Below are 21,301 nucleotides of genomic sequence, written 5' to 3'. Positions count from 1 at the left end.
CCTAAGACCCTATGCAATAACGGAGAGGTCAAGACCATGATGAGGATAGCCACTGAAAAATTTACCTAAGCTAATGAGAGCTCACCAACTCCAGCTGGACAGTGAAGGAACCAGCATAGGACCAAGCTAGACCCTCAGAATGTGGGTTACAGTTGTATAACTGGGCAGACTCTGGGGCCACCCTCAGTGGCACTAGGATTTTTTTCCTACTGTTCATTTTGGGTTTTTGGAACCCATTCTTTTTGAATGTATACCTTGCTCAGCCTGGATATAGTGGGGAGGGCCTTGGTACATCCTCAGAGTAATATGCCTTACTCTCTGGGGAGTGGATAAAGGGTCGGGTGGGGGAGAAGGTAGAAGGAATGGGAGGAGGAGAGGGTGTGGGAACTGGGATTGGTATGTAAAATAAAAAAATATGTTTTGCTCAGAGAGTCCGGAATCAACCCATGCTTATTCAGTCCCAGACCAGCTGGCCTTGGTGGGCTCCCAATAAATCCGTTCCACTGTCACAGTGGGTGGGTGCATCCCTCGTGGTCCTGATTCTTTGCTCATGTTCTCCCTCCTTCTGCTCCTCATTTGGACCTTAAGAGCTCAGACCGTTGCTCCAAATTGAGACTCTGTCTCTACCTCGATCCATCGCCAGATGAAGGTTCTAAGGTGATATGCAAGATATTCATCAGTATAGGATAGGGTCATTTCAGGTTCCCTCTCCTTAGTTGCCCAAGGTACCAGCTGGGGACATAATCCTGGACACCTGCGAACCCCTCAAGAGTCAAGTCTCTTGCCAACCCTAAGATGGCTCCCTTAGATAGGATATATACTTCGCTGCTCCCGTATCCATCCTTCCTATATCCCAACCATCCCAATCCCCCGAGCTCCTCCCATCCTCCCCTTCTCATGTTTCTCATCCCATTTCCCCTTTGCCCCATGCCACCTTTCCCGCAAGTTCCCAGTTTTTGCCCTGCAATCTTGTCTACTTCCCCCTCTCCATGCGGATGACTATATGATTTTCTTTGGGTTCACTTTCTTATTTAACTTCTATAGGATCACACATTATATGCTTAATGTTTTTTATTTATGGCTAGAAACCGATTATGAGTGAGTACATCCCATGTTCCTCTTTTTGGGTCTGGGATACCTCACTCAGGATAGTGTTTTCTATTTCCATCCATTTGCACGCAAAATTCGAGAAGTCATTGTTTTTTACTGCTGAGTAGTACTCTAAGAAGCCAAGGACAATGGCACTAGGTTTCGATCCTAATGCATGAACTGGCTTTGTGGGAGCTTAGCCTGTTTGGACACTCACCTTTCTGGACGTAGATAGAAGGACCTTGGTCTTCCCGCAGGGCACGGAATTTGGACTGCTCTTCAGTATCGAGAGGGAGGGGGAATGGAGTTGGGGGGGAGAAAAGGAGTGGGGATAGGGGGAGGGAAGTGGGGGGAGGGGGCAATATTTGGGAGGAGGGGAGGGAAATGGGAAACGGGGAGCAGGTGGAAATTTTAATTAAAAAAGAAATAAATAAAAAATATAAAAGAAAAAAAAATATGTTTTGCTTTCTTTTTACAAAATAAATAAATATTTTCTAACAATATTCTGAGCTTCTTTCATATTTGCTGTAATGTTTCTTTGCCATTTATGATTCTTTTAAATTAAGTCCTCTGTTTCTTTCTTTAGGTTACTTGAGCCAAGTGTCTGTCCTTATGGTTTATCTCATCAAAGAGTCTGATATTAGGTTAGCTAATTCTTCCTATTGTTTTCTTTTTTCCCATTTCATTGATATCTACTTTAATTTTATAATGTATTGCCATCACCTGGGTTTGTATATTCTTCTTTCTGTTTTTACATTTTTTAATATTAGAATTATTTTTACTTTTAAAACAATCTTGTTTTACATACCAAACTCAGTTCCCCCTCCCTTCCCTCCTCTCACCCCCCCCACAATTCTTCCACCTCACCTCCATCTACTCCTCATAGAAGGTAAGGCCTCCCATGGGGACTAATCAAAGTCTGTTGCTTCATTTGAGGCAGGACCAAGCCTCCCCCCCCCCCCCCGTGACTATGCTGAGCAAGGTATTCCTCCATAGGGAACAGGGTCCAAAAAGCCACTTCATGCACTAGGGATAAATACGGTTTCCAATGTTAGTAGAGCCACAAACTACCCATGCCACATAACTGTCACCCACATTTGGAGGGCCTACTTCAGTCATGTGTAGGTTCCCCACCTATCAGTGTAGAGTTGGTGAGCTCCCACTAGTTCAGGTTAGCTGTTTCTGTGTGTTTCCCCATCATGGTCTTGACCTCTTTGCTTATGGTATTTCTCCTCCCTCTCTACAACTGGATTTCAGAAGCTTGGTCCAGTGCTTTGTTGTGGATCTCTGCATCGGCTTCCACCAGTTACTGGATGTAGGTTCTATGATAACAATAAAGGTAGTCCTTTACCTTACAAAAGCTTCTTTGTTCCAGCAAATCTGATTAATTTATTGTTGCTCTCAGTGTCTGTACTACTGGTATTATATTCAGAAAGTAGTTTCATGTTCCAATGCGTTCAAAAGCTACTTGCCAGTTTCTCTTCTATGAGGTTCAGTGAGGCTACATTATGTTGTGATCTTTGATCCATTTGGACTTGAGTTTTGTGCATGGCAATAAATAAGTATATATTTGCATTCTTCTACATGTTGGAATCCAGTTATGCCAGAACCATTTATTGAAGATGCTTTCTTTTTACCATTGTATAATTTTACCTTCTTTGTCAAAAATTAGGTGAGCATGTTTGTGGCTTAGTATGATTCAATTCCATTAATACACCTGCTGGCTTTTGTGCAAATACTAAGATGTTTTCATTACTATAGCTCTATAGTACAGCTTAAAGTCAGGAATGGTTATGACTCTCGAAGTCCCTTCATTGTACATTGTTTGGGATATTTCCTGTCTTTTTTTCATATAAATTTGAATAATGTTCTTTCAAGGTCTGTGAAGAAATGTACTGGAATTTTGATGGGGACTTCATTGAATCTATAGATAGCCTTTGGTAAGCTTGACATTTTTACTATGTTGATTCTCCCTATCCAAGATCATAGGAGATCTTTACATTTTCTAATATCTACTTCAATTTATTTCCCCAAACACTTAAAGTTCTCATGATATAGGTTTTTCACTTGTTTAGTTAGAGTTACCCCAAGATATTTTATGTTGTTTGGGGGTGATTGTGAATGTTTTTTGTCTGTTGCGGGGTTGGTGAAGATCTTCTCCCAGTCAGTAGGCTGCCTTTTTGTCTTAATGACAGTGTCCTTTGCTTTACAGAAGCTTCTCAGTTTCAGGAGGTCCCATTTATTCAATGTTGCCCTTAGTGTCTGTACTGCTGGGGTTATACATAGGAAGCGATCTCCTGTGCCCATATGTTGTAGGGTACTTCCCATTTTCTCTTCTATCAGGTTCAGTGTGTTCAGATTGATATTGAGGTCTTTGATCCACTTGAACTTGAGTTTTGTGCATGGTGATAGATATGGGTGTATTTTCATTCTTCTACAGGTTGACATTCAATTGTGCCAGCACCATTTGTTGAAGATGCTTTCTTTCTTCCATTGTATACTTTTAGCTCCTTTATCGAAAATCAGTTGTTCATAGGTTTGTGGGTTAAAATCCGGGTCTTCTATATGATTCCATTGGTCGACTTCTCTGTTTTTATGCCAGTACCATGCTGTTTTCATTACTGTAGCTCTGTAATATGATTTGAAGTCAGGGATGGTAATGCCTCCAGAAGTTCCTTTATTGTATAAGATTGTTTTGGCTATCCTGGGTTTTTTGTTTTTCCATATAAAGTTGATTATTGTCCTATCAAGATCTGTGAAGAATTTTGATGGGACCTTGATGGGGATTGCATTGAATCTATTAATTGCCTTTGGTAGAATTGCCATTTTTACTATGTTGATCCTCCCAATCCAAGAGCAAGGGAGATCCTTCCATTTTCTGGTATCCTCTTCAATTTCTTTCTTCAATGCCTTAAAGTTCTTGTCAAATATATCTTTCACTTCCTTGGTTAGAGTTACCCCAAGATATTTTATGCTGTTTGTGGCTATCGTGAAAGGTGATGATTCTCTTATTTCCTTCTCTGCTTCCATATCCTTTGTGTATAAGAGGGCGACTGATTTTTTGAAGTTGATCTTGTATCCTGCCACATTACTAAAGTGATTATCAGCTGTAGGAGTTTTTGGTGGAGGTTTTGGGGTCGCTTATGTACACTATCATATCATCTGCAAATAATGCAAGTTTGACTTCTTCCTTCCCAATTTGAATCCCTTTTATCCCCATATTTTGTCTTATTGCTATTGCTAAAACTTCAAGAACTATATTGAAGAGGTATGGAGAGAGTGGACAGCCTTGGTGTGTTCCTGATTTTAGTGGGATGGTTTTAAGTTTCTCTCCATTTAATTTGATATTAGCTGTCGGCGTGCTGTATTTAGCTTTAATTATATTTAGGTATGACCCTTGTATCCCTAATCTCTCCAAGACTTTTATCATAAAGGGATGTTGGATTTTGTCAAATGCTTTTTCAGCATCTAATGAAACGATCATATGGTTTTTTTCTTTCAGTTTATTTATATGATGGATTACATTGATAGATTTGCGTATGTTAAACCAGCCCTGCATCTCTGGTATGAAGCCTACTTGATAATAATGGATAATTTTTCTAATGTGTTCTTGGATTCGGTTTGCCAGTATTTTGTTGAGGATTTTTGTGTCGATGTTCATGAGTGAGATTGGCCTATAATTCTCTATCTTGGTTGAGTCTTTGTGTGGTTTTGGTATTAGAGTTACTGTAGCTTCATAAAAGGAATTTGGCAATGACTCTTCTGTTTCTATATTGTGAAATACATTAAGGAGTATAAGTATTAGGTCTTCTTGGAAGTTCTAGTAGAATTCTGCATTGAAACCATCTGGTCCTGGACGTTTTTTGGAAGGGAGGTTTTTGATAACAGCTTCTAATTCTTCACAACTAACAGGTCTATTTAGATTGTTTACCTGGTCCTGGTTTAACTTTGGTATATGGTATTTATCTATAAAAGTGTCCATTTCTTTTACATTTTCCAGTTTTGTGGCATACAGGCTTTTGTAGTAAGATGTAATTATTCTCAGAATTTCCTCTGTGTCTGTATTTATGTCCCCCTTTTCATTTCTGATCTTATTAATTTGCAAATTCTCTCTCTGCCGTTTGATTAATTTGGATAGGGGTTTATCAATCTTGTTGATTTTCTCCAGGAACCAGCTTTTTGTTTCATTGATTCTTTCAATTGTTTTCTGTGTTTCTATTTTGTTGATTTCAGCCCTCAGTTTGATTATTTCCAGTCTCCTACTCCTTCTAGGTGAGTCTGCTTCTTTTTTTTTCTAGAGCTTTCAGGTGGGCTGTTAAGTCTCCAATGTGTGCTTTCTCTGTTTTATTTAAGTGGGCACTTAGTACTATGAACTTTCCTCTTAGCACTGCTTTCATAGTGTCCCATAGGTTTGAGTATGTTGTTTCTTTCTTTTCATTGTCTTCAAGGAAGACTTTAATTTCTTTCTTTATTGCTTCCTTAATCCAGGTATGGTTCAGTAGTTGACTGTCCACTTTCCATGAGTTTGTAGGCTTTCTGGGGGTAGCATTGTTGTTGAATTCTAGCTTTAATCCATGGTGATCTGATAAGATACAGGTGGTTATTAATACTTTTTTGTACCTGTGGATGTTTGCTTTGTTACTGAGTATGTGGTCAATTTTTGAGAAGGTTCCATGAGCTGTAGAGAAAAAGGTATATTCTTTTCTTTTGGGTGGAATATTCTATAGATGTCTGTTAAGTCCATTTGATTCATTACCTCCATTAATTCTCTTATTTCTCTGTTAGGTTTCTGTCTAATTGACCTGTCCATTGGTGAGAGAGGAGTATTAAAGTCTCCTATTATTAATGTGTGCGGTTTGATTGCTGCCTTGAGTTTTAGCAATGTTTCTTTTACGTACGTGGGTGATTTTATATTAGGGGCATAGATATTCAGGATTGAGACTTCATCCTGATGAATTGTTCCTGTTATGAGTAGAAAATGTCCCTCTCCATCTCTTCTGATTAAGTTTGAAGTCAACTTTCTTAGAAATTAGCATGGCCATTCCTGCTTGTTTCTTAGGTCCATGTAAACATGATAAGCCTTATCCCAACCCTTTACTCTGAATAGGTGCCTGTCTTTGTGGTTGAGGTGTGTGTCTTGTAAACAGCAGAATGTTGGATCCTGTTTTCGTGTCCATTCTCTTAGTCTGTGCCTTTTTATAGGTGAGTTGAGTCCATTGACATTAAGTGATATTAATGACCAGTGGTTGTTAACTCCGGTCACTTTTTTAGTAGTAGATTTTGTGTGTTTCCCTTCTTTCAGTTGCGCTGGTGAAGGGTCTCTAGATGTCTGAGTTATTTTGGTCATTGTTGGACTCCTTGGTTAGTGATTTTCCTTCTATTACTTTCTGTAAGGCTGGATTTGTGGCTATGTATTGTTTAAATTTGTTTTTATCCTGGAAAATTTTGTTTTCTCCATTTATAGTGAACGGAAGCTTGGCTGGGTATAATAGTTGGGGCTTGCATCCATGGTCTCTTAGTTTCTGCAGTACATCTATCCAGGACCTTCTGGCTTTCATGGTTTCCATAGAGAAGTCAGGTGTAAGTCTGATAGGTTTACCTTTATAAGTAACTTGGCCGTTTTCCTTTTCTGCTCTTAATATTCTTTCTTTATTCTGTATGTTTTGTGTTTTGATTATTATTGGCGAGGGGATTTTTTTTTTGATCCAGCCTATTTGGTGTTCTTTATGCTTCTTGAACCTTCATAGGTATATCTTTCTTTAGGTTGGGAAAGTTTTCTTCTATAATTTTATTAAATATATTTTCTGGACCGTTGAGCTCTGCTTCTTCTCTTTCTTCTATTCCTATTATTCTTAAGTTTGGTCTTTTTATTGTGTCCCATATTTCCTGTATTTTTTGTGATGAGAATTTGTTGGCCTTGCTGTTTTCTTTGATCAGCATGTTTATTTTCTCTATGGTATCTTCAGAATCTGAGATTCTTTCTTCTATCTCTTGTATTCTGTTGGTTATGCTTGATTCTGTAGTCTCTATTTGTTTACCTAGATTTCCCTGTCCAGCCAGCCTTCTGTTTGTGTTTTCTTCTTTGCCTCCATTTCAGTTTTCAAGTCTTGAACTGTTTCCATTATCTATTTGATTGTTTTTCCTTGGTTTCCTAGGGTATCATTCACTGATTTCCTCACTTCTTCAAACTTCCTGTTATACTTCTCATCCATTTCTATAAGGGCATCTTTTACATGCTGTTTAAGGGCATCAATCACTTTATTAAAGTCAACTTTTTCTTCTTCTTCATGATTAAGGTGTTCATGTCCTCCTGTTGTGAGGTCGCTGGGTTCTGGTGGTTTCATATTGTTTTTCAGATTGTTGGGTGAATTCTTGCATTGGCGCCTGCCCATTTCTTCCTCTGAATGCTCCCCTATGGATCTTCTTTTACTGGATCAGGTCTCCTTGCCTACTGATGTACCTTCCCAGTGATGGCACTCCCCAGTGATGGCTCTCCTGGTGCTCCAGTGATATCTCTCCTGGTACCAATATCAGATCTCCGTGCCCAATGATGGCTCTCCTGGTGCTGAGGTTAGCTCTCCCACTGATGGCTCTCCTGGTGCCGAGATCAGATCTCCATGCAGGTTGGGTAGTTCGTAAACAAAGCACCTACCTTGCTGGGTGCAGGCAGCCCAGTGAAACAAAGGAAGTCTCGCCTGCCTACTTGCCCTGAGGATTCACCCCCAGAGCCCAGACAGACTGAGCTGGATGTTGTTATGTGCCCAAAGAGGAAAGGGGGCAGAAGTAAGAGGGATTCTGGATGCAAGCTGGGTGGGATAGGAAGAGAGAGGCAGTATGCTGGGAGTAGAGTCCCTGCAGGAAGCCCAGGAAGTATAGGGTGGGGGATGAGGGACTTCAGAGTTCCCCTGTCCGGGGCTGCTGCCTTGGGTCACAAACTCACCCCACTGATGGCTCTCCTGGTGCCGAGATCAGACCTCCATGCAGGTTGGGTAGTTCATAAACAAAGTGCCTACCTTGCTTGGTGCAGGCAGGCCAGTGAAACAAAGGAAGTCTCGCCTTCCTACTTGCCTTGAGGATTTGCCCCCAGCGCCAAGACAGACTGAGCTGGATGGTGTTATATGCCCAAAGAGGAAAGGGGGCAGACGGAAGAAGGGTTCTGGATGCAAGCTGGTGGGAAAGGAAGAGAGAGACAGTATTTGTATTTTGATTATTATGTTGCGAGGGGACTTTTTTTTTTGGTCCAGTCTATTTGGTGTTAAGTAACCTTCTTGTATGTTCATAGGCATGTCCTTCTTTTAGTTGGGCAAGAGTTCTTCATTGATATTTTTTTAAATATATTTTCTGTGCCTTTGAGCTGGACTTCTCCTTCTACCCCTATTATTCTTAGGTTTGGTATTTTCATGGTGTCCCAGATTTTTTAAATATGTTGTGTCAAAAATTCCTTGACTTTAACATTTTCTTAGGACACTGTCACTAAGACAAAAAGGCAACCCACTGACTGGGCGAAGATCTTCACCAACCCTGCAACAGACAAAAGGTCTGATCTCCAAAATATATAAAGAACTCAAGAAACTAGACGTTAAAATGCTAATTAACCCAATAAAAAATGGGGCACTGAACTGAACAGAGAATTCTCAACAGAAGAAATTCAAATGGCCAAAAGACACTTAAGGTCATGCTCAACCTCCTTAGCGATAAGGGAAATGCAAATTAAAACAACTTTGAGATACCATCTTACACCTATCAGAATGGCTAAAATCAAAAACAGCAATGATAGCCTTTGCTGGAGGTTGTGGAGAAAGGGGCAAACTCATTCATTGCTGGTGGGAATGCAAACTTGTGCAACCACTTTGGAAATCAGTGTGGTGATTTCTCAGGAAATTTGGGATCAACCTACCCCAAGATCCAGTAATACCACTATTGGGAATATACCCAAGAGATGTTCCATCAAATGACAAAAGTATCTGTTCAACTATGTTCATAGCAGCATTGTTTGTAATAGCCAAAACCTGGAAAGAACCTAGATGCCCTTCAATGGAAGAATGGATGAAGAAAGTGTGGAATATATACATATTAGAGTACTACTCAGCGGTAAAAAAGTGACTTCTCGAATTTTGCGTGCAAATGGATGGAAATAGAAAACACTATCCTGAGTGAGGTATCCCAGACCCAAAAAGAGGAACATAGGATGTACTCACTCATAATCGGTTTCTAGCCATAAATAAAGGACATTGAGCATATAATTTGTGATCCTAGAGAAGCTAAATAAGAAAGTGAACCCAAAGAAAATCGTATAGTCATCCGCCTGGAGAGGGGAAGTAGACAAGATTGCAGGGCAAAAACTGGGAACTTGCGGGTGAGGTGGCATGGGGCAAAGGGGAAATGGGTTGAGAAACATGAGAAGGGGAGGATGGGAGGAGCTTGGGGTATTGGAATGGTTGGGATATAGGAAGGGTGGATACGGGAGCAGCGAAGTATATATCCTAACTAAGGGAGCCATCTTAGGGTTGGCAAGAGACTTGACTCTAGAGGGGTTCGCAGGTGTCCAGGAAGATGTCCCCAGCTGGTACCTTGGGCAACTGAGGAGAGGGAACCTGAAATGATCCTATCCTATACTGATGAATATCTTACATATCACCTTAGAACCTTCATCTGGCGATGGATCGAGGTAGAGACAGAGACTCAATTTGGAGCAACGGTCTGAGCTCTTAAGGCCCAAATGAGGAGCAGAAGGAGGGAGAACATGAGCAAGGAAATCAGGACCACGAGGGATGCACCCACCCACTGTGACAGTGGAACTGATTTATTGGGAGCCCACCAAGGCCAGCCAGTCCGGGACTGAATAAGCATGGGTTGAAACTGGACTCTCTGAGCATGGCGGACAATGAAGGCTGATGAGAAGCCAAGGACAGTGGCACTAGGTTTTGAGCCTAATACATGAACTGGCTTTGTGGGAGCTTAGCCTGTTTAGACGCTCACCTTCCTGGACCTAGATAGAAGACCTTCGTCTTCCTGCAGGGCAGAGAATTTGGACTGCTCTTCAGTATCGAGAGGGAGGGAGAATGTTGTGGGGGGAGGAGAAGAGGAGTGGGGATAGGGGGAGGGGAGTGAGGGGAGGGGGCAATATTTGGGAGTAGGGGAGGGAAATGGGAAACGGGGAGCATTTTCTTTGACTGATGAATCTATTTCCTTTATAGTATCTTCAACATTTGTAATTTAATGTTATTTTATCGATGAACCTATTTTTGCTATAGTATCTTCAACACCTGAGATTCTCTCTTGTATTCTGTTGGTTATGCTTACATCTATCTGCAGTTCCTGAACTTTTACCCAGATTTACCATTTCCAGAATTACCTCGATTTGTATTTTCTTTATTGCTTCTATTTCAGTTTTCAAGTCTTGAACTATTTGCTTCACTTGATTGTGAGGCTTTGGTTCTTTTGTGTGTGTGTGGGGGGTCTTTTTGGCTTTCTTTGCTTTCTTTAAGGGATTTGTTGATTTCTTCCAATTTCATTTTTTTTCTCCTACTTCTTTAAGGAATTTATTTTTTCCTTTAATGACCTCTATCATCCTCATACATTTTTAAATTTTTATTTTTCCAATCAATTATTTACACTTCCTTCCCTCCTCCCAATCCCCTCCTGCTCCCCCACACCCCTTCCTCCCTCTCCCGCCCTGCTTGAGAGAAGGCCAGGAATTCTGCCCTGTGGGAAGTCCAAGGCCTAGGGAGCTGTGCATCCATATAGACTAGGGTCCCAAAAAGCCAGAACATGCCATAAAAACAAGTCCCAGTGCCTTTATCAATGGCTTTTTAGTCAACCCCCATTGTCAGCCACAATAAAAGAGTCTGGTTTGATTACATGCTCATTCAGACCCGGTTCAGCTGGATTTGGTGTGCTGCCATTAGAAGAAGCACACTGCCTCAGTTGTTAGACCAACCCCTAGCGGTCCTGACTTCTTTGCTCATTTTCTCCCTCCTTCTGCCTTTCAACTGGACCTTGGGAGCTAAGTCTGTTGCTCTGATGAGGGTTTCTGTCTCTGTCTCCATCTGTTGCCATGCTGTACAAATATTCTATGGTGATATTTGAGATCATCAGTGTGATAGTGGGGCAAGGACAGTTCAGGTCCCTCTCCTCTGCTGTCCAAGGACCTAGGTGGAGACATCCCATGGACACCTGGGATCCCCTCTAGAGCCAAGTCACTTGCCAACCCTAAAATGGATCCCTTACTGTAGGTATCTTCTTCCCTGCTCCTATATCCACGCTTCTTCCATCCCCAATCTCCCACTCTCCCAAGCTCTTGCCAGTCCTTCCCTCTCCCCTTCTCTTCCCAAACTCACCCCCTCCTGCCCTACCCCCATGCTCACAGCTTTTGCCAGGAAATCTTGTTTGCTTCCAATTCCAGGAGGTCCCATTTATTCACCGTTGCCCTTATTGTCTGTGCTACTGGGGTTATATGTAGGAAATGGTTTCCTGTGCCCATGTGTTTTAGTCTACTTCCCACTTTCTCTTCGATCAGGTTCAGTGTGGTCAGATTTATATTGAGGTGTTTAATCCATTTGGACTTGAGTTTTGTGCATGGTGATAGATATGGATCTATTTTCATCCTTCTATAGGTTGATAACCAGTTATGCCAGTACCATTTGTTGAAGATGCTTTCTTTCTTCCATTGTATATTTTTAGCTTCTTCGTGGAAAATCAGGTGCTCATAAGTTTGTAGGTTAATATCCAGGTCTTCTATTCGATTCCTTTGGTCAAGTTCTCTGTTTTTATGCCAGTACCACGCTGTTTTCATTACTGTAGCTCTGTAATAGAGTTTAAAATCAGGGATGGTAATGCCTCCAGAAGTTCCTTTATTGTATAGAATTATTTTGGGTATCCTGTGTTTTTGTTTTTCCATATAAAGTTTATTATTGCTATCTCAAGGTCTGTGAAGAATTTTGTTGGGATTTTGATGGGGATTGCATTGAATTTATAGATTGCCTTTGGTAGGACTGCCATTTTTACTATGTTGATCCTACCCATCCAAGAGCATGGGAGATCCTTCCCTTTTCTGGTGTCCTCTTCAATTTCTTTTCTCAGTGCCTTAAAGTTCTTGTCAAATATATCTTTCACTTCCTTGGTTAGAGTTACCCCAAGATACTTTGTTATTTGTGGCCATCATAAAAGGTGAAGTTTCTCCAATTTCCCTCTCTGCTTCTCCATCCTTTGTGTATAGGAGGGCTACTGATTTTTTGAGCTGATCTTGTAACCTGCCACATCACTGAAGGTATTTATCAGCTGTAGGAGTTCTTTGGTAGAGTTTTTAGGGTCACTAATGTACACTATCGTATCATCTGCAAATAATGAAAGTTTGACTTCTTCTTTTCCAATTCAAATCCCCTTGATCTCCTTATGTTGTCTTATTGCTATTTCTAAAACTTCAAGCACTATGTTGAAGCGATATGGTGAGAGTGGCCAGCCTTGTCTTGTTCCTGATTTTAGTGGAATGCTTTTGAGTTTCTCTCCATTTAATTTGATATTAGCTGTTGGCTTGCTATATATTACTTTTATTATATTTAGGTATGAACCTTGTATCCCTATCTCTCCAAGGCCTTTATCATACAGGGGTGTTGAATTTTGTCAAATGCTTTTTCAGCATCTAATAAAATGATCATACGTTTTTTCTTTCAGTTTATTTATATGATGGAATACATTGATATTTTTATATGTTAAACCAGCCCTGCATCTCTGGGATGATGCCTACTTGATTTTAATGGATATTTTTTTTTGACATGTTGTTGGATTCTGTTTGCCAGAATTTTATTGAGAATTTTTGCATTGATGTTCATGAGTGAGATTGGTTCGTAATTCTCTTTCTTGGTTGGGTCTTTCTGTGGTTTTGGAATCAGGGTGACTGTCGCTTCATAAAAAGAGTTTGGCAATGACTCTTCTGTTTCTATTATGTGAAACACATTAAGGAGTATAGGTATCAGCTCTTCTTGGAAGTTCTGATGAAATTCTGCATTAAAACCATCTGGTTCTGGGCTTTTTTTTGGGGGGGGGGGAGGTTTTTTATGACAGCTTCTATTTCCTCATGAATTATAGGTCTATTTAAATTGTTCTCCTGGTTTTGATTTAATTTTGGTAAATGGTATTTATCATTGTAGAAGCCTAGACACTGATTGGATTGAAGGTGGTAGTGGCCAAAATAGATTGGGGCACTGAAAGTAGGACTTGGAATAGATTTGGGAATTTGAAAAGGAAGAAAAACGGAAAAATCTTGGAGACTCACCTGATTAGACCATAGGGGGAGAGACGGTGGAAGACTATTTAGGTAGCCACATCAAACACCAGTAAGTAAGTTTCAATGTATGAAATACAAGTATCACATGACTGGAACCCAATAATAAAACATATTTTCTTTTTCTATCATGTCTGTACTATACATAACACAACTTTCTATTTTATAGATGAATCAGAATTTCACACATGATACATACACAACCAAACAAATTTTGAACATTTTAAAATCCTGTGATATTGAATTACTATGGCTTGGAATAAATGAACAAGATCAATAGTTTGAGAGTAGACACAGCACTATTTCTCTGAGTATAATATAGTGGCAACATCATTGCATTCACCAAACATGAGTTCCACAATATCATCTGTGCTTAAGAGCAGAGCAATGCCAGTGTTTGTCAGTGTTTGTATTTGACATATTTAATTCTTAAATACGCACTACCTGATTTTACAATGGTAAATGAATAATGATGCTTGAAAACTTATTATTTTGATTTCAATAACATTAACATAACAAATATTCAAACATACATAACACACAAATAGTCTAAAAGTCTCTGTGAGCACCTATGAGCTCAGTTTAGTTGGTTCCATAGGCTGTCTTTTGGTACCCTGACACCAATGTGTCCCATAGTCCTTCCTCTCCCTCTTTCTCAGGATTCCATAAACCCCTCCATAATATTTTTCTTTGCATGTATGCTTCTGTTTCCATCAATTTCTAGGTTTGGAGTCTCTGATTATTGTTGGAATAGGCATCAGTTTCTCTGGATTTGTGGGATGTAGAATGGTTCTCTTTTACAGCTAACTCATTTTCATTAAGAAGTTGAGTATTGTTTCTTATATGTCTATAAAGAATTTTGGTGGAATTTTAAAGAGTATTGCACTGAATCTGTAACTGCTCTTTGTAAGACAGACATTTTTACTATGTTCACCCTGCTGATTCATGAGCATGCGTGATCTTTCCATCTTCTAATATATTCTTAATTTTCTTTCTTTAAAGACTTGAAGTTTTTGTTGTACAGGTTTTAATTTTCTTGGTTAGTTACCTCCAAGATATTTTATATTACTTGTGGCTATTTTTAAGAGTATTGTTTCCCTGATTTCTTCCTCAGTCTCTTTATCATTTGTATAGAGGGGGGATACTTTTTTCTTTTTACTTAATTTTGTATAAGTCACTTTGCTGAAAGGTGTTTATCATCTATAGAAGTGTCATGGTAGAATTTTTGGGGTCCCTTATACTATCATATCATCAGCAAATAGAAAATACTTTGACTTCTTATTTTTCAATTAGTATTCCTTTGATCTCCTTTAGTTTTCTTGATGCTCTATCTATAACTTCAAGTTCCATATCAAATACAAAGGAAGAAAGTGGACAGTCTTGTCTTGTCCCTGATTTTTGTGGAATCACTTTGAATTTCCATCTAACTTGATGTTGGTTATTGGCTTGCTATATATTGCCTTTTCTATATTTAGGTATTTTCCTTTTATCTCTGATCTCATAAAGACTTTGATTATGAAAGGGTCTTAAATTTTCTCACAGGCTTTTTCAGCAACTAGTGAGATCATCTTGAGTATTTTTCATTCAGTTTGATTATATGGTGGATTACACTGGCAGATTTTTGCATGTTGAACCATCTCTGCATCTCTGGGATGAAGCCTACTTGACCATGGTGGATGATCTTTATGATAATGTTGGATTTACTTTGCAAGTATTTTATTGAGATTTTTTTGCATCAATATTCATGAAGGAAGTTAGCTTGTAAATCTATTTTTGAGTCTTTGTGTGTTTTTTGTATCAGGATGACTGTAGCCTTATAGAATGTATTTTTGGCAATGTTCCTACTTTTTTTATTTTGTGGAGTAATGTTAAGAGTATTGGTATTAGCTTCTTTTTGAGGCCTGGTGGAACATAGCAATAAAACTGGGCTTTTGTTGGTAAAAAAGACTTTTAATGATAGGTTCTATTTCCTTGGGGGATATAAGTGTATTTGGATTGTTTATCTGTCTTGATTTAATTTTGTTATGTGGTACCTATCTAGAAAATTTTCCATTTATTTTAGATTTTCCAATTTTGTAGAGTACATTTTTTTTATTTTTATTCTTTTTTAATTAAAATTTCCACTTGTCCCCGTTTCCCATTTCCCTCCCCTCCTCACAAATATTGCCCCCTCCCCCCACTCCCCTTTCCCTATCCCCACTCCTCTTCTCCTCCTCCCATTCCATTCCCCCTCCCTCTTGATACTGAAGCGCAATACAAATTCCCTGCCCTGCAGGAAGACCAAGGTCCTCCCACTTCTATCTAGGTCCAGGAAGGTGATCGTCCAAACAGGCTAAGCTCCCACAAAGCCAGTTCATGTATTAGGATCGAAACCTAGTGCCATTGTCCTTGGCTTCTCATCAGCCTTCATTGTCCGCCATGTTCAGAGAGTCCAGTTTCAACCCATGCTTATTTAGTCCCAGTCCAGCTGGCCTTGGTGGGCTCCCAATAGATCAGTTCCACTGTCACAGTAGAGTAAATTTTTTTGTAATATGACCTAATGATTCTCTGGATTTCTTCATTGTCTGTTGTTATGCTCTCCATTTGGTTTTTGGTATTTTCTAATTTGGATATTATTTTGTTGCCTTTTAGTTAGTTTGAATAATAGCTGGTCTTTGATGTTGATTTTCCCAACAAACCAGCTCATTGATTCTGTTTATTATTTTGTTTCTATTTTATTGAATTTAACCCTCAGTTTGTTTATTCCCTGACATCTATTCCTTTTTTTCTTCTACAGTTTTCAAATGTGTTGCTAAGTCTCTCTATGAGAATTCTACAGTTTCTTTATGCAGGTACTTGGTGCTATGAATTTTCCTCTTATCACATCTTTTATTGTGTCCCACGAATTTGACTCTGTTGTATATTCGTTTTCATTAAATTTTAGGAAGTCTTAATTTCTTTAATTTTCTTTGACCCATGAATCATTCTTTAGAGAGGTGTTCAGTTTCCATGAGTCTGTAAGCTTTCTGTTGTTTTTGCTGTTGTTTAAACCCAACTTTATTCCATGGTGGTCTGATAGATGATGTGTTATTTCAATTTTTTTGTATTGTGGAGATTTGCTTTGTAATTGAGTATATGGTTAAATTTGAAGAAGATTTTAAGAGATGCTGAGAAGAATGTATATTCCTTTGTGTTTGATTAATATGTTCTGTAGCAAATCTTTTAGGTCAGTTTGAGTCATAATGTCTGTTATTTCCATTATTTCTGTTTACTTTCAGTTTGGATGACCTCTCAATTGATTAGAGTGTGGTGGTAAAGTTTCCCACTATTAACATGTGGGCATTGATGTGTGATTTAAGCTTTAGTAATGTTTCATCCACAAATGTGGATGCCCTTGCATTCGACGTATAGATGTTCAGAACTGAGATGTTATCCCAGTGGGTTTTCATTTAATAAATATGAAATGTCCTTCTCCACCTCTTTTTATTTATTTTTTTTTGAGACAGGGTTTTTCTGTGGTTTTGGAGCCTGTCTTGGACCTAGCTCTTGTAGACATTGAACTCATAGAAATCTGCCTGCCTCTGCCTCCCAAGTTCTGGGATTAAAGGCATGTGTCACCACTGCCCAGCTTCTCCTTCTCATTTGATTAATTGTGCTTTGAAGACTATTTTGCTACATATTAAAAAAGTTATACCAGCTTGGTAGTTAGGTTCATTTGATTGGAGAACCTTTTTCCAATCCTTTGCAGTAACGTCTATCTTTGATGCTGAGGTGGGTTTCTTGTATGTAACAGAGGATGGATCCTGTTTCTTTTTTATCAATTCTGTGTGTTTTAATTGTCTTCTTGATCCTCAATTGAGAGATATAAATGACCAGTGTTTGTTATATCTTGTTATTATGTTGTTGGTGACAGTGGTAGTGTAGTGTGGTGTGGTGTGTGTGTGTGTGTGTAGATGTTCAGGTTGTATGTGTATGTTTTCCTTCTTTGGATTTTGCTTTTGTGAGATTATCTATTAATTATGTTTTCATGGGTGTATTTAATTTCCTTTGTTGAAGTTTCTCTTCTTTAGTAGTACCTTCTATAAAGTTGGAATTGTTGATAGACAGTGTTTAAATTTGACTTTGACATTTATTAACTTGTTTTCTCCATCTATGGTTGTTGAAAGATTTGCTGGGTGTATTAATCTGGGCTTACATCTTTGAAGTCCTAGAGTCTACAAGACATCTAGCTGGTGATGCCCTTTTAGCTTTTAGAGTCTTCAGTGAGAAGTCTGATGTAATTCTTATAGATCCATCTTTATATGTTATTTTATCATTATGCATTACAGCTTTTAAAAGCTTTTTCTTTTTTGTTCTGGATTTTGTTTTGATTCTAGTGTGACAGGGGACTTGCTTTTCTGATGTAATCTCTTTGGCATTCTGTAAGTTTCTTAAAAATTTATGGTCATGTTTTGCAAGTTAGGAAATTTTCTTCTATTATTTAGTTAAGTGTATTTTCAGGATTTTTATGCTGAGGTTCTTCTCTTTTCCTGATTATTTTTAGGTTTTGTCTTTTCATGATGTTACAGATTACCTGTATGTTTATTGTTAGGAGTTTTTATTAGATTTAACATTTTCTTTGCCCAATGGAATTATTTCTACTATTGCATCTTCAACCCCAGGCACCTTTTGTATTCTGTTGGTACTGCTTGTGTCTGTAGTTTATATTTGCTCCCTTGGATTGGCTAGTTCCTGAATTCCCTCAGTTTGTGTTCTTTATTGCTTCAGTTTCAATTTTCATGCCATGAATGTTTTCTTTCTTGCTTTTTCTTGTTATTCTTGACATTTTTCAAAAGATTTGTCAATGTCCTCTAATTCTTTGGTGAACTTTTCTTCAGCTTCTTCAAAGGAGTTTTTCATTTCCTCTTTAAGAACCTCTATCATCTCCAATAAAGTTGTTTTAAGGTAATTTTCTTTTGCTTTGACTATGTTGGAATATTCAGGTTTTTCTGCCATGGGGATAGATAAATTCTTGTAGCATCATATTTTTCTGGCTGTTGTTGATTGTATTTGAATACTGTCATTTAGGCATCTAACTGTGGGATAATTAATTCTCGTCCTTGAATTTTGAATTTCTCTTTGTTTGAATAGTGTTTTGTTTCTGGTTTCTGTTTTCATTTGGTTTCATAGTCTTTGAGGCCTATATTTCTGGCACCTGGCATGACCTCTGGTCTAGGCTAGGAGTCTCTGTCCAAAAAAGAATTTGCCCTCTGGTGATTAAGTTGAATTTTGTTGTAGCAGAAGATCATTTTTTTTGGCATGCAACTGAGCATCTGTAGTCTGATCAATCTAGTGTGGCACAATTTTAGACTTTCTTATATGATTATATGTCAATTTTACTTTATCTGAATAAGTAGATCATTATTTCATTGCCCAAGACAAACAGTAACAAACTTGTCTGCATGAGGATTATCATGAGGGATTCAAGACAGACAGTAAAAGGGGATTTCTACAGAGTTAGTCCATTAGTGTCCTTCTTGAAACTGTAGTAAAGCAGACTGTGACAGGCTATACAGAATATCAGTGGAAGGTGCTCTCCGTAACTTAAATATGGAATGAGTAATAACTTTAGAAATTGAAATGTTGATTATTTTCCTCCCATAGATCAGAAGGAGTGTATCTCTTGCCCAGTTCAAGAGTTTCCAAACCCTGAGAGAAACAACTGCCTACAAAAGTCAGTGACATTCCTGTCCTTTGATGATTCTCTGGGAACAGCTCTAGCCTGCACAGCTCTGTGTTTGACTGTCAGCACAGTTGTAGTTTTGGGAATCTTTCTCAAACACCAAGACTCACCCATCGTGAAGGCCAATAATCGGACTCTCAGCTTCATCCTGCTCATCTCCCTCCTCCTCTGCTTCCTGTGCCCATTTCTCTTCATTGGTCAGCCAAACACAGCCTCCTGCATATTGCAACAAATTACATTTGCTCTGGTGTTCACTCTGGCTCTTTCCACTGTTTTGGCTAAAACTATAACGGTAATTCTGGCCTTTAGAATCATGACACCAGGAAGAACAATGAGAAGGCTCTTTGTCTCAGGTTTCTATAACTCTGTCATCCCCATATGTATCTTGATCCAGCTTATTCTCCTTGGACTCTGGCTGGGAACTTCTCCTCCCTATATTGAAGAAGATGCACACTCTGAACATGATCACATCATCATTTTGTGCAACAAGGGCTCAGTCACTGCTTTCTACTGTGTGCTGGCATATTTAGGGACCCTGGCCTTAGGAAGCTTCACTGTGGCTTTCCTGGCAAGGAACCTACCTGATAGATTCAATGAAGCCAAGTTCCTGACATTCAGCATGCTGGTGTTCTGCAGTGTCTGGGTCACCTTCCTCCCTGTCTACCACAGCACCAAGAACAAAGTCATGGTGGCTGTGGAGGTCTTTTCCATTTTAGCATCCGCTGCCGGACTGCTTGGATGCATCTTTTTCCCAAAGTGCTTCATAATACTCCAAAGGCCTGATAAGAAACATTTGAAATGTTTTAAAAAACAAAACACACTATAGAAATAAAAATGATTATTTTTATTACTTAACTAAGTCTATCATAAACCCATTTATTATAGAAAAGTAAAAAAATTTGTAATTATTTAACTACTTTTCAGAAAGTTTTTCTTAAGTTTATACTTTAACAAAAATAAAATAGTCTCAATGTGTCTCACATAAGACAATCTATTCTGGAATATAAGCTACTGCTGGAAATACACTTTATTTAGTTATTCACATAACTTATAAATTCATGGCCAATAGATATACTCAAATTTCAGTTACAAGATAGCCTCCAAGATAAATAATACAGGGACTATGTTTTTCTTGTTCTTTTATTTATTTATTTTTTTTTTTAGAGTTTAAGGGGCTTTGTGTGATTGTTGAGAACCTTATATAGGTTACACAAAGTATGGTACTCTGGAAAAGGGTGCTTGTAAAAAGATCAAGCCAATCATAAATTTGTATGTAGAATGCTCTAAAATCTGAAAATATGTCTGCCACAGAAGCCAACTATACCATTCCTTGACATATGCGCAAAGGAATTAACACCTCACTCCAGAGATTCTTGCCCAGACATTCACATTGCTGTTCTTTCCAAACAGATAGAAAATGAAAGCACCAGGTGTCTTTCAACTGCAAATGGATAATGAAAGTATTGTGCTCATGAATGGATGGAAATAAAAAATTATGCTGAGTTAGGTAACCCAGACCAATAAAAAAAAAGCCACATGTTCTCTCCACTTTGAGGCATCTAGCTCTAATTTTTACATGTTAGTATTCTCACCAAGACTAAATATAGAAATCAGGAAAGAGGGTGAGGATGCAATGGAGAGTAGAATACAAGGGTACAAGTGATCTTACTGGTGAAACAGTAAAAGATGGTACTCTAAATAAGAATAGGGTTGATCAATTCAAAGAAGGAAATATGCATAACTATTATACATAGATTTAAAAGAATCATGAGCAAAAGAGATAAACATAATGAAAAAAAATAGCAGAATATTGAATCCCAGTCACATCTGACACAACTAAAAAACAAGTCCCACATCTAAGGCTCAGAGAACATGCAGAACATAGAGTCCTAAGATTGTAAAGGGCAGAGGATCAGAGATTTCTCTCAAACTGTGTCTCCTAATAATGCCAGCAGCTACACCCATAAGTCTTACCAATATGACTGATGAAAAATGAACTGAACAGGTAAATGATAATAGTCATGAAAAAATGGTCCAAGAAGAAACCATAAGTCCTTGACCTTATACAAAAATCTACATGGGACAAGTAAATGCTGTGAGTGGGAGACATAGTTTTTCCCATGAAAGACCACATCTGTCGATTACCCAACACCAAATGTAAACCATGAAAAAATATACACAAATAACATTACAAAGACTGAGAAAGTTATATATTAGAGTATATACAT

At 38.6% G+C, this 21,301-nt stretch overlaps 1 protein-coding gene across 1 annotated transcript in view; it reads left to right on the top strand.

Annotated features, from left to right (window-relative positions):
• Positions 1–19,875, top strand: part of LOC130875648 (vomeronasal type-2 receptor 116-like) — a gene marked incomplete at its 3' end in the record, with an annotated part of 51,210 nt that extends 31,335 nt beyond the window's left edge. Inside the window, exon 6 of the mRNA XM_057771683.1 lies at positions 18,995–19,875. Within this exon, the coding sequence (XP_057627666.1) occupies positions 18,995–19,875 (881 nt within the window). The remainder of the gene's footprint in view (positions 1–18,994) is intronic.
• Between the last annotated feature and the right edge of the window lie 1,426 nt (positions 19,876–21,301).

The sequence above is a fragment of the Chionomys nivalis genome, chromosome 6 (genome assembly GCF_950005125.1).
Source record: "Chionomys nivalis chromosome 6, mChiNiv1.1, whole genome shotgun sequence".
NCBI lineage: Eukaryota > Metazoa > Chordata > Mammalia > Rodentia > Cricetidae > Chionomys > Chionomys nivalis.
This window is presented reverse-complemented; position numbering and strand designations above follow the sequence as displayed.